This window comes from Populus alba, chromosome 16, assembly GCF_005239225.2.
Source record: "Populus alba chromosome 16, ASM523922v2, whole genome shotgun sequence".
Taxonomy (NCBI): Eukaryota; Viridiplantae; Streptophyta; class Magnoliopsida; order Malpighiales; family Salicaceae; genus Populus; species Populus alba.
The window spans coordinates 1,624,679-1,638,576 of NC_133299.1; the positions used below are offsets into that span (position 1 = coordinate 1,624,679).

Below are 13,898 nucleotides of genomic sequence, written 5' to 3' on the forward strand. Positions count from 1 at the left end.
GATTATATTAAAATGATGCAAGAGTCAAGAAGAAAAAGAATTTAGAAACTCTTTCCAACAAAATAATGCAGCTTCGAACAATCCCAGGACTCAAAAGAGAGTGAGAAAATATCGAAGATACAAAATATTGAGGCTCTTATTAACAACACCAGATCAATTAACAATTGACATATAGCACATTGAATTAAGATTATGAGTCAAACTCAAGTGAGTCTTCTTGACCTTTCATGACAGAGCACCTCGTTTATCAGCTTGTCCAAATTCATGGATGAGGAACCATGTGGAGCAGTTGCCTCTTCTGCTACTTTTTTCCATTCCATGGACCTGCTCTTCATTTTCTTACCTTCCTCTCCTTCCATCAACTCTCTCACAAGCTTCTCCACATTTTCTCCCTTGACGTTGCTATCAATTTCCATCCCAATTCCCCACTCATTGCATGTATACCGACAGTTTGTTCGCTGATCACCGAAGGATGGCCAACAAAGCATAGGCACCCCAGAAGAAATGCTCTCAATTGTGGAGCCCCATCCACAATGAGTTATAAAACCTCCAATTGAAGGGTGGCTGAGGACTTCTTCTTGTGGACACCAACTAGCAATGAAGCCCCTCTCTTTAGCCTCTTTCATAAACTCTGGTGGCAAAATAGGCGAGTCCCCGATGACCATATCAGGTCTTATTGCCCATAAAAATGGATGACCACTTTTAGCAAGTCCCATTCCAAATTCATTGAGCTGCTGCTTTGAGATGACTGCTATACTGCCAAAGTTCACATAAATTACTGATTTTGGTTCCTTGGAGTCAAGCCATTGCAGACACTCAGACTCTTCTTTCCACAGGTTACATCCAATGAACTTCAGATCATCTTCGGGCACTTGCTTGAGAAGCAACTGAAGTGGACCGATTGGAAAGACACGAGAATGCATAGAGAAAAGAGCATTCAAAACTTCTTGCTCCAAAGCATCAAAAGTATGCACAATAATCGCAGAAGCTTTAGAAGCACTCTCAGCTGCTTCCATGGCGTTGTTAAAAAACCAACCATTTGGATCCGTACTTCGAGAGAACCTTGGAATATCTCTTAAACGTAGACCCTTCATTCCTGGAATCCCGTCTATGATTCTGTCGGCGAAATCATTTGTTTGAAAGCTCTCGTCTACAAACACAAAGAACAGTTGGATGCAAATTCGGAGGTAATTTCAATCTTCAAAAACCAAAGGACAATAAAAGGTTGATTTCATATTCATACCATCTAGTGGCGCCAGGCCTTTCATTTTCAGTGCACGAAATTGTTTGGAGCACATGAAGACAGATGCAGATATAGTAAAGAACAAGGCAATAGGTATTCCTAGCATTTCAGCAGCACTGATAGCAAATGGCATCAGACCATCAGAGACAATACAAGTCACCGGGGGCACACCAGAATATGTTGTGTCATGAAGCTTGGCAAGCAGGTCATTAAATGAAGCCAGTTGGTTTTTCTTAAAATCTTCAGCAGATACAAGAGTATCAGAAGGAGGGACGCTGTCCGGAATGGTTTCAAATCGAAAATCATGCACGCCATTAAGGGAATCAGGACCTCTAGAATTAAGCAGGAGTCCATGATTGAACTCAGTATTGACAAAGGTTATGTGAAACCCTTTGTGGTGAAGTAGTTTGGCTAATTTTAGCATTGATTTTATGTGGCTTTGAAGTTGGAGGGGGATAAAAACTGCGTGAGGTTTTTCAGCCATGGCTTTCATGCTATGTTTCTTCTGTAGTGTCATATGAATGCTATTATATTAATTTGTTAGGGAACACTCTATGGTGTCAAGGTGTTAAAAGAAATAATTAAATCTAAAAATTTAAACAGTTAAGTAAGATCTAAATGTATCATTTATAAGATATTTTTTTTTTTTTTAAAAAACTTTTGTTTAATTATTTTTTATCAAATAAATAAAAATGATGAGATTCGAATGCACTTATAATTATTTGACCATTAAAATTTTAATATCATATTAAAAAATTGATTTTAATTTAAAAATTTTAATTATTAAATAAAATCTCAAAATATAATTTATATTATTTTTTAATAAAATAGATAAATTAAACTTTGAATTCATAGGGACCTACACACAGGAGAGATAATCTCTCAATGATGGATAGTATATCTAATCCAAAACCTTTTATTTTTAGGTTTATCTTATTTATATTCACCTCATTTTTTTTCACCCCAGCCATACTGTTATTGTAAACTACTTTGTACTCAGTTTTAATGTCAAAGAAACCGGGCAGCAGAATCTCTTATTGACAAAAAATCTCCGGTAGGCCCGAAGTTGAACCTGAATTTTGTACACACCTTCAAGTTTTCTTTCGAAAAGGGCTCATAATTGACCTCCTTTGTTATCAAGTCCAACCTGCATCTGCGCTCCTTCACGTGATTCCTCTGTATTGTCATAACTTTTTTTTTTTTTTTTCACTTTTCCCTACCATCTCTCGTCTGCCATGTCATTATTTATTTTTATTTTTATTCCTAGACATGGATCTTTCGGTTTTTTTTTTTTAAAGCCATTACATCTGCATGAATTTGTTTAAGATTGTTGATTTTGTACAAAACAGTAATCGAAGGATGAATTGGAAACGCATATATATATATATATATATATATATATATATATATATATATATATATATATATATATAATACAAATGAAATCTTAGCCTTCTCTAATAAACAATACAACAATATACACATCAACCCTGCTATAATCTTCTTTATAAGTATCACCACACCTCTTCTCAAATGTTGGTGGGTTGAACATGACATGGAATCTATGGTTTTTTTTTTTTTTTTTTTTCAAATTTGTTGATGATATATGCTACCAATGATCTTTCATGGTTAAAGCCAAGCAGCAGAATCTCTTATGATAGCTTCTTTTCTCATGTGTTGTTTGGAATCTTTGGCTTCATCGAAATGACGTTATTTTTAATGATGCTGCTCCTAACCTTCAAATTTGTTTCTCCATGATGCGTCAAAGTATTGCTTTATGACTGAGGCTTGATTCCAACTCTTTAGAGCTTAATATAAAGAATATTTAGTAGGGAGGAGTTGGTTTCTTATGATTTGTTTGTTCCCCCTATTTGTGGCTCTCCCTTGTTTCATGCAACAACTTTTGTGCTTTCCTTTACTTTGTTTGTTTATCTGATGTAAGTTAGACTATTATCTTTGTAGCCTTTTTTCTTAATAAAATTTTTGACTGTTAACAAAAAAAGAAGAAGAAGATAGTCAAACAAAAAATATCATCTTCAAGTTTCATTTATTGCATTGAAACTAAGAAACATTGTAAATTACACAAGACAATTGATAAACCCTAAAACAATGAAAATAAACATAATACTTAAAGGAAACTGCCAACAATTGATGATAGAATTAAACGACCAGTTACATCAATCTAGACCAGCATAAAGAAGTCTTGACATGGTACAATAATTGTCAACTAAACTAATTTTTAAGTTGTTTAATTACTTATGCCTCATCGTTACCTCATCCATCACAAACAACACCAATCAATGCAAAACCAAACAACATAGGCAAACATCTTTTCGGCACAGACACCACATTAAGCTCCAAAGGCAATTAGATGACAAGAAAAATCAAAAGTTTGGAGTGTTGATAGTGTGATGAATCCAAGAAATCTGGAAATAGTTGTTTCTGTTGTACATACTAGACCGAAAGCAAACACAAATAAAAAACACAAACAAGCAGATTTACATGGTTCCCCAAAACCGAGTACGTCCACAAAGGCAATAGATTGTATATTATTGGAGGAGTGATATAATCACTCAACTCAACCCAGTACAATCCCACAAAACCAGTGTTTCACTCTTACACTCGGTATTTCTCTCAAATCTGTTCTTTCACACTCTTGAAATTGCACTCACTTGCACTCACCACACTTTCTCTACACTTACACTTCACTTGCACACACTTACTCTCTACACTGTCTCCATTTATAGGAGAATTAAGAAGCATTGGCAACAAGCCATGTGCAGCCTAATAAATGCCAACCAACTACTACAATAAGAAAGTCATGGTGGTTGGAAAAAGTTGACAAACTTGCTACAAATCTCCATCTTAGCAAGATTTTTCCATCCAATCCTCATGATCAATCAATGATGCCTCCAATGCGCCATATGGCGCTGCACCCTGAAGGTGCTCAACATCGAGAGATGTTGATCAAGTCCAAACAATGTTGGAACTTGATCATTGAGACACATTTTATGAGCATGTCAGCTGGATTATCTGCGGTACCAATCTTTTGTAGCAGAATATCCCCTTCATCCACAATTTCTTGAACAAAATGAAATTGAACATCGATGTGCTTGGTGCGGGAATGATGAACCTGATTCTTTGCAAGACAAATAGCACTTTGACTATCACAATGGACATCCACGTGCTCTTGAACAATTCCCAAATCTTCAATCAACCCATGTAACCAAATAGCTTCCTTGAAAGCTTTTGTTACTGCCATGTACTCTGCCTCAGTTGTTGACAAAGCTACTATTGATTGTAAAGTTGACCTCTAACTTACAGGCCCTTTAGCAAGTGTAAACACATAGCCTATTGTGGAACGACGTTTGTCTAAGTCACCAGCATGGTCCGAATCCACATAACCAACTAAAGTTTATTCAAGTCTATCATCCCTTACAAACTTCAAACCAATATCAGTTGTGCCGTGAATGTACTGTAGAATCCACTTAACTGCCTGCTAGTGACCCTTTCCCGGATCATGCATATGCCTCTTCACCATACTGACAGCATGTGAAATATCTGGTCTCGTACAAACCATTGTATACATTAATGCACTAACTGCATTTGCATACAGAATTTGAGCCATATATTTGTGCTCTTCCTCTGTGTGTGGAGACATTGAAGCATTTAACTTAAAATGAGGAGTTAAAGGTGTGCTTATCGGCTTGGTCTTACCATCTACCCTAAATCTCTGTAGAATTTTCTTCAAGTATTGGGTCTGTGTCAAACAAACTATGTCTTTTCTTCTGTCTCTCTCTGAATCTCCATGCCAAGAATCTTCTTAGCTTCTCCAAGGTTTTCATTTCAAACTCAGTTCTCAATTAAGCTTTCAGTCTATCAATCTCCACCTTGCTCTTTGATGTAATCAATATATCATCCATATATAAGAGCAAATAGATGAAAGAACCACAAGAAGTTTGCGAAAATATACATAGTTGTCAAACTGACTCCGTGTGTATCCATGTTCTGTCATGAACTTATCAAATCGCTTATACCATTACCGAGGAGATTGTTTCAAGCCATACAATGACTTCTTCAGTTTACAAGCCCAATTCTCTTTCCCAGTGACTTTGAAACCATCTAGCTGAGACATGTAAATTTCCTATTCCAAATCTTCATATAGGAAGACAGTTTTTACATCAAGTTGGGCTAACTCTAAATCAAATTGTGCAACCAAGGCTAGCAGAATACAAATTGATGAATGCTTAAAAACTAGAGAGAATACCTCATTATAATCTATCCCCTCCTTCTAAGCATACCCTTTTGCTACCAATCTTGTTGTGAATCGGATGTTGTCTTTTCCAGGATTACCTTCCTTCTTGGCATATACCCACTTGCAACCAATTGTCTTTTTTCCCTTAGGGAGTTGTACCAAATCCCAAGTCTGATTTTTATGGAGAGATTTCATCTCTTCATCCATTGCCTCTTTCTATTTTGCACTTTCTATACTCTGTGCTGCTTCTTTGTAGGTGTAGGGGATTTCATCATCAATCACTGGAAGTGCATAAGCCACCATGTTACAATACCGGGCAGGTTTCTTGATAACTCTTTTCGGTTTACTCGTTGCAATGGATTCTTGTTGTGTGGTTGCTGGAGTTGTTGCATCCTCTTCATCTGAATCTTCTTCAGTAGGGATTGTCTGAATAGTCTTTATAGGGATGACTGAAGTCTCCAACTCCACCTGTTGTGCATCACCAGACTGTTTTTCCTTCTCCTGCGATTTCTCTTGCTGTGATATGCCAGATTCATCAAAAGTGACATCTCTACTCAAAATCACTTTCTTTGATTCAGAACACCAGAGTCTATAACCTTTTACTCCTCCACTAAAGCCCAACAATATAGCTTTCTTGGCTCTAGGATCTAGCTTGGACTTAGTAACATGATAATATGATGAGCAACCAAATACATGTATAGAGTCATAATCATTTGCAGGAGAGCCTGACCATACCTCCAAGGGGGTTCTTCCATTTAATGCTGCTGAAGGTAACCGATTAACAATATGACGGGCATAGCTTAATGCCTCGCCCCAGAACACTTTGCTTAGTCCTGAATATGATAGCATACATCAGACTTTCTCCACCAATGTGCGGTTTATGCGTTCTGCTACTCCATTTTGTTGTGGTGTTTTGCGCACAGTAAAATGTTGCTTGATCCCTTTATCCTGGCAAACTTCAAAGAAAGGATCTGAAGTGTACTCACCACCATTATCTGACTGAAGAGTTTTAACTCTTCTTCCAGTTTGAGGCTCCACCATTTTCTTCCATTTCAGAAAGATATCATGGACCTCATCCTTGTGTTTCATCATGTACACCAATTATTGGGGAATCCGACCGGTGATGTACTAATAATTGCTCATTGGAGGGTACACACACTGACACAATATTTAACGTGGTTCGACAAACCACCTACATCCACGAGAGAAGCCCTTTGATTATATAAGGAGAGAACAAGATTTACAATAATAGAGGAGGAGGAATTATTCCCTCTTTAGCTTCAACCTCACTCTATTTCTCTATTCTTAGTGCTGCAATGGCAACTACTGTTGGCTGCCCTTTGCAACCCACTCTCTCCTATATTTCTCACATCTTTGGCTCTACTATCTCTCTCTCAACTCTCTCTTTCTTAGTGCCTATTTATAGGCTTCAATGGCAGCTCCTTTTCTTCAACAACAGCAGCAGCACATGAGAATTGATGCATTTGTCAATGGTGGTTGCACCCACCATTAAAAATGGTAAACCTACTTCTTAGGGTAGGTTACACATTTATTGCACATTAATGGCAAATCCCAACAATTTCATTTATTCCTATCCTTAATTTATTTTTCTCCTGATAAGCCAAATATATGATTAGGAAAGCAACCCAAGTGGACATGAAACCTCCTTGGCGGAAGAGTCTAGGGCAAACACTAGACAATTCTTCAGATGAAGACAACATAAACCAGAGCAAAGTAATTTATTAAACCTTCGACACAGTTCCCTTGAACGGACTATCTTGTCCTTTGGGAGAAGACTCCACACGCAACAGTAGCCAGCCATATTATTTAGCAATAATTTAAATTAGAAAAGCTGAAGATATCATCATGCATGTTTATATGAACTATTATTAAACAATGAAATATTTAGCTACCAAGGTAAAATTTGCTGGTTAAATTTGACCAGTTCAATAATTATATCCAAAGTTATGGATGTTTTCGACATGCCGATTACTTCACGAAACTCAGGTATTTTCTCAAATTTAACCCTGATCCATCGAATCAGACTATCCATATAACTTAGTTATTATATATCCATAACCAACTATTTAGAACATTGTTATGTTATCAAGATTTAATTACTTATGCCTCATCGTTTCATAAATTAAATAAGTGGTCTCTTGAACGGGCACAAATCCCTCGAACGGTCTATCTTGTCCTTTGGTAAAATTACTACAACAAGTACTGCATCATTTAGGAAAAAGACTCAACAGTCAACACTAGCAATCACTACAAGATTTAACAGTTTTACCAATGGAATTTTTCCGTCTGCGTGAAACACATTCCGTCGGTAATTAATTTACCAATGGAATCATCGACGGAAATGATCTGTCGGTGAATCTTTCCTTGGTAATTTTTTTCCGTCAGTAAATCCGTTGGTAATAAAAAATATTATTACCGACGGATTTACTGACGGAACAGACGCATCGGTAATAATATTTTTTATTACCAACAGATTTATTGACAGAATTACCGACGGAATCCGCTGGTAATTATTTAAATTTTTTGTTAAAAAAATCATTTTATAAAATTATAAAATAATTAAATTAACATAAATCAACACTCTATAATATATACTCAAAATGCTTGGAAAAAATAAAAAGAAAATCAACTCAAACAAATTTGCAACAAATAAATAAAACAAAAAAATGAAGTTGCAATTGCTAACAATTTAAAAATCATATAAATAAATCAACTACAAATTGATCTCATATGAAACAAATATAGTGAAAAAAATCTTACCTTAATGTAGTTGCAAGTGAAGCTAAGAAGAGAAACAAAATGTCATAAAGCATATTAATTAAAAAAAAAACTTAGAGGATAAGAAAAGAAAGAAGAAGAAGACATACCCGAGCATGAAGGAGAAGAGAAGGAGATGAAGATAGAAGAGAAGAGAAAGAAATAGATATTGATGTCCTTTTACATATAGTGAAGAAGATGATGATGATGATGATGATGATGAAGAAGAGAAGAAGAGAATAAGAAATGAGTCTATCTCTTGTGAGATAAGAGGATTCAGGCTTTTTATTGGGCGCGTTAGCGACGTAATTACAGACAAAATTTCCGTCTGTAATATTTAATTTAAATTTTCAATTTCATAAAAAGTTTTCAGAAACCGCCAACAATCACCGATGATTTTTCAATCCATCGGTGATTTCGTCGCTAATCTTTAAATGAAACTTTCAAATTAATTTAATATTTTCAGAAAACCGCTAAATAACGCCGATGACTTTTCAATCCATTGGTGATTTTGTCCGTAAAGAACAACAATTAACACTGCAATTGGAAAGTGAACAGTTTTGGAGCTCTCTGGAAAATACCGACGGAAAATTCCGTCGGTGATTCCCTTTGTAATTAACATGATGAACAATGTTCACAGTTTACCAATGAATTTACTGATAGATTTTACCGATGGAATGTTTTCCGTCGGTAATTCCGTTGGTAAAAATGACACGTCATCATTTTTTTTTTGCCTTGTTTGAATTTTTTTCCGACGGTAATTCCTTCAATATATATTCTGTCAGTAAAATCCCTCGGAAATTTACCGATATAAATATTCCCTCGATATTTTTGTTTATATTTTATGATTTTTTGGTAATGAATGTTTGTATGAAATATAAGTGAGCAATGCACCGACACTAATGACCTTGGAAGCAATGCATTTGTCTTGAGCTTCAATTATCTTTCAATAAAGACACGGTTTTTATTTCATGACAAGAGCACTTCCATCACCAACTTGTCTAGATCGATGGATGATGAACCACTGGGGCCAATTGGCCTATGGATGATAATTAATCGCAGAATACATGAGATATTAATTGGAAATATATCAACTCTAGGAAACAACAAAGGAATAACGGTGTCTTTCTGTCTTGTCTTGAGCTTCAATTGTTTTCTTGTTATACGTCATAAGTTTGATTTCTTGACAAGAGCACTTCCGTCACCATCTTGTCTAAATTCATGGATGATGAACCACTTGGACGAGTGGCCTCGAGAGCTAACCTCTTCCACTCCATGGCTTTCTTCTTCATTTTCTTACCTTCTTCTCCTTCCATCAACTCTCTTACTTGTTTTTCCACATTTTCTCTCGTCACATTGCTATCAATCTCCATTCCAATTGCCCACTCATTGCATGTATACCGACAGTTTGTTTGCTGATCACCGAAGGACGGCCAACAAAGCATAGGCACGCCAGAAGAAATGCTCTCAATTGTGGAACCCCAACCACAATGTGTTAGAAAACCTCCAATAGATGGGTGGTTGAGAATTTCCTCTTGTGGACACCAACTACAAATAAAGCCCCTTTCTTTTGTTTCTCCAGTGAATTCTGGTGGCACTATCGCCGAGTCGCCGGTGATCATGTCAGGTCGTATTATCCATAAAAACGGGTGACCACTTTTCGAAAGTCCCATTCCAAATTCAACGAGCTGCTCTTTTGTAGCTACTGCTACGCTACCAAAATTCACATAAATTACTGAGCTGGGTTTCTTGGAATCAAGCCATTGGAGACACTCAACTTCTTCTTTCCATAGGTTACAATCAATAGAATTTAGATCATCTTCTTGAATTTGATTGAGAAGTAATTGAAGTGGACCGATGGTGTAGACACGAGGAAACATAGAGTAAAGGGCATTCAGAACCTCTTGCTCCAAAGCATCGAAAGTATGGAAAATGACTGCAGAACCTGAAGGAGATCTCCCAACAGATTCCATGGAGAAGTTAAACAGACAGTCATTTGGATCTGTTGTGCGCATAAAACTTGGAAGATCCCTCAATCGTATATCTTTCATTCCTGGAATCCAGTCTACTACTCTGTCTAGATAGCCATCTGTTAAAAAGCTCGCGTCTGCAATTTTAAATTGAATGCATGAGTAATTTTGTAAACGTTAGGGTTAATTTGTGAACATCATGCTTGTATACGAGTAAAATGACTCGAGATATATTGAAAGAGAGCAAAAGTCAATAGTTTGTGATGAAAGGTTGTGCTGAAAGAGGCAGTAATGATGAGACGAGCACCATCTCTACCAACTTTGCCATAGTATTTCGAAATAGAATCACTGTGCTAAGATCTTATAACCAATAAAAAGGAAAAACAAAGGACAAAATTATGTGGGCTAAAAAGGGAACATGGAAATACTCATAATTATGTGTACATGGACGAACATGAACTCGAGCATATTACAAAGAATTTTTATTAAAAAAAAGAAAAAGAACATAGTTAATTGGTCAAGAGAAACTTGAATTCCTTGTCCATACCTTTTAGGGGTGCAAGACCTTTTTCTTTGAGTGCTTGAAACTGTTTAAACCCCATGAAGCTGCAAGCAGAGATAGTAAAGAACAACGCAATAGGAATTTCGCGCTTCGCTGCAGCATCGATAGCGACAGGCATGAAACCATCAGAGACGATGCAAGTCACTGGGGGAACATCAGGTGATGCTGTGTCATTCAGCTTGTCTAGCAGGTCATTAAATGGCGCCAACAAGTTCTTCGTGGCAGCTTCACAAAGTCCGGGCAAATCTTGGGTGGCATTCTCATCGGAGGGAGGGAGGCCATCAGGAATGGATTCGAACTGAAAGTCCGGCAAACCTTTCAGGGAATCAGGTCCTCTAGATTTAAGTAAACGCCTGTGATTGAACTCTGTATTGACAAAGGTGATGTGAAAACCTTTGTAATGTAGTAGTTTTGCTAGTTTAAGCACTGACTTTATGTGGCTTTGAGCTGGGGCAGGGAGACATACTGCATGAGGCTTATGATCAGCTAAAATTTTACAAGTCATGCCTCGAGCTCGCTCTTTCTTTCTCTATTTCCTCTGCTACTTGAGTTTCTGCTATTCGATGTTAAAGTGAACACACCCATCACCGACTTATATCTATCAATTTTGAAGGACAAAACACTGCTAAATTAAACATGCTAAATTTTAGGGTATGGATTAATTAATTTTTCTAACAGTGTTACAGTAGCCAGCCATAATATTTATTAAACCGGTGGCTTTAACAGTGTTACAGTAGCCAGCCATAATATTTAGCAATAATTTATATTAGAAAAGCCTAGGATATCGTATACGTTTACATGCAATATTATTGAACAACGTATTAACAATACTCGCCTAGAAAACAACACTTTGTTTATATGAAACTTTTTTTTTTATTCCATCATGAAAGAAGTTCCGTCACCAACGTGTCTACATTCATGGATGATGAACCACTGGGGCTAATAGGCCAATGGATGATATTTAATAAGTGTTTGGGGATGCGGTTAAATTATGTTTTCTAAAAAATATTTTAATATCTGTAAATTAAAATAATCTAAAGCGGCGGGATTGACATAATTGCAAACATGCACCAGAGAACTGTTGGTCTAACCCCCTTTTTTTTTAATATTTTAATTTTAAATTAATTTTTTTCAGTATTTTTAAACTATATAGGATTTTAAAAATAAAATTTTTTAATATATATATATATATATATATATAATTTTAATGTAATTTCAGATAAAAAAACATGTTGAAAAATAATCTTTACTTTATTCCCAAACAAGCTCGTTTAGAAATAAGGTAGCTTTTCCTTTTTAAAAAGTGTATTTACCTTGAAATAAAATAGTAAATTATTATTTTTTAGTGTTTTTTTATAATTTTATTGGGTTAATATTAAAATAAAAATATTATTTTTAATATATTTTTAAATAAAAAATTCTTTAAAAACCATGATCCATGCAAGTTGTCTTTATTAATTATTAAAATGATTGTGTCTGCTGTTTATCCATGTTAGTTATTAGCTGTTATGTGTGGCATGATAACTACACAATTGCTCTGGACAGAAGGCAATTCCTTCTCCAATTCCTTAAAAAAAAAAACGTAAAATAATATTATAATTTGCAGAGCAATAAAATATCAAATGTCAATTCTTTTTTTTTAATCAAATGCCATAAAGTATACGTATGTCGTTTCATCCAGCCTTACAGGTTAAGGGAGATTATAATTTTTGTTATGTTATAAATTAAAATAAGTAAATAGAGAATTCAAATGTATAGTTAAATCCCAAAAGTATTAGTATACTGAGTAAACAGAGCCAAATGAATGGCTTTAGATAAATTTATTCCTTGCGTTGCAATGGCTGCCAAGTTACCTTGCATGCAGGGTGCCACTAGCAAAATAGGGCTTGCGTTTAGCCAGGTCACCGCCCTATAAACAAAAGGGCTTTTCCCTTTTTAATCATCAAGTGATCGATTGCGTGTAGCCATAAATTAGCCAGCAGTTTTACAGCTTCCAAGCTGGCTGTCTCCAAGACTCTCCATCTCCATAAATTACTCCATCTTCCCGGACTTAACCGGCCTATTCCATCGATTCAGACTATCCATATAACTTAGTTATTATATATCCATAACCGACTAATTAGACATTGTTATGTTATCAAGATTTAATAATTTATGCCTCATCGTTTCATAGATTAAATAAGTGGTCTCTTGAACGGGCACAAATCCCTCGAACGGTCTCTCTTGTCCTTCGGTAAAATTACTACAAGTACAGCTAGCATTATTTAGGAAAAACAATCAACACACAACATTGTTTGTTTTCATTGTATTGATTGAATATAAATTATACAATTTATAGGATAAAAATCTATATTAAAACAGGAAACTAAATATATAAGGAAATCTGGAAACTAATTACAGAATCAATTTTTCTAATTCAAGAAACAAATATAGAATCGTACACTTACACAATCCCTAATTAGATGAGATAAAATCTCAACACTTCCCCTCAACTGGATGGCCAATCTGTTTACATCAATCTCTCGGCAAATTTGGACATGGAAATGGAACTAATGTGGTTTGGAGCTTGGAGAAGTGGCATAGATTCACCTTTATTGAGTCAGGTTTTTTAAGGTTTCATCTTTATCTTTATAATATTTTCCTTTAAAGGATTATCCAGGACTCTCATCTTGTTAAGACTTATAGTCATATTCATCAATGTGTATTATGATGGAAAGGAAATATACATGGGAGATGGTGACTGGGAAGTCTTTTTATCTTTTTTATTCTTCCAAGGAGCTTTATTTTGGTGCTCCATGTCGTAATTCCTGGAAAAATTTAAAGCTTAGGGGATAGATTGTACAGGATAAACTCTCCCTTTTCTTTTGATCCGGCCTGGCCATTGGAAGTGAAGAGAGTTGTCATGGTGTCCAGTGTTCAGGACCATCAAGCGGGATGCACTTGCTGGAGAATGTTTAAGTCGGGCCTTACATACAAATTCTGTAATGGGGTATTCTGCTGTAACTGCAATAAATTGCGAAGGCAACGCATAAGAAATGTTCTGTAAGATTAAGAGAACTGAAAGTCCTGAATTAAATGTAGTAAATTTCT

At 35.7% G+C, this 13,898-nt stretch overlaps 2 protein-coding genes across 2 annotated transcripts; both read right to left on the reverse strand.

Annotated features, from left to right (window-relative positions):
* Positions 1 to 7: 7 nt before the first annotated feature.
* On the reverse strand, positions 8 to 1,768 carry LOC118033118 (7-deoxyloganetin glucosyltransferase-like). Its single transcript, XM_035037976.2, has 2 exons — positions 1,244 to 1,768; positions 8 to 1,150 (listed from the first exon to the last, which is right to left on the reverse strand). The coding sequence occupies exons 1-2, from the start codon at positions 1,758 to 1,760 to the stop codon at positions 204 to 206; spliced, it is 1,464 nt and encodes a 487-aa protein (XP_034893867.1). The 5' UTR covers positions 1,761 to 1,768; the 3' UTR covers positions 8 to 203.
* A 7,654-nt stretch (positions 1,769 to 9,422) lies between these two features.
* On the reverse strand, positions 9,423 to 11,359 carry LOC118033117 (7-deoxyloganetin glucosyltransferase-like). Its single transcript, XM_035037974.2, has 2 exons — positions 10,794 to 11,359; positions 9,423 to 10,383 (listed from the first exon to the last, which is right to left on the reverse strand). The coding sequence occupies exons 1-2, from the start codon at positions 11,311 to 11,313 to the stop codon at positions 9,437 to 9,439; spliced, it is 1,467 nt and encodes a 488-aa protein (XP_034893865.1). The 5' UTR covers positions 11,314 to 11,359; the 3' UTR covers positions 9,423 to 9,436.
* Positions 11,360 to 13,898: the final 2,539 nt, after the last annotated feature.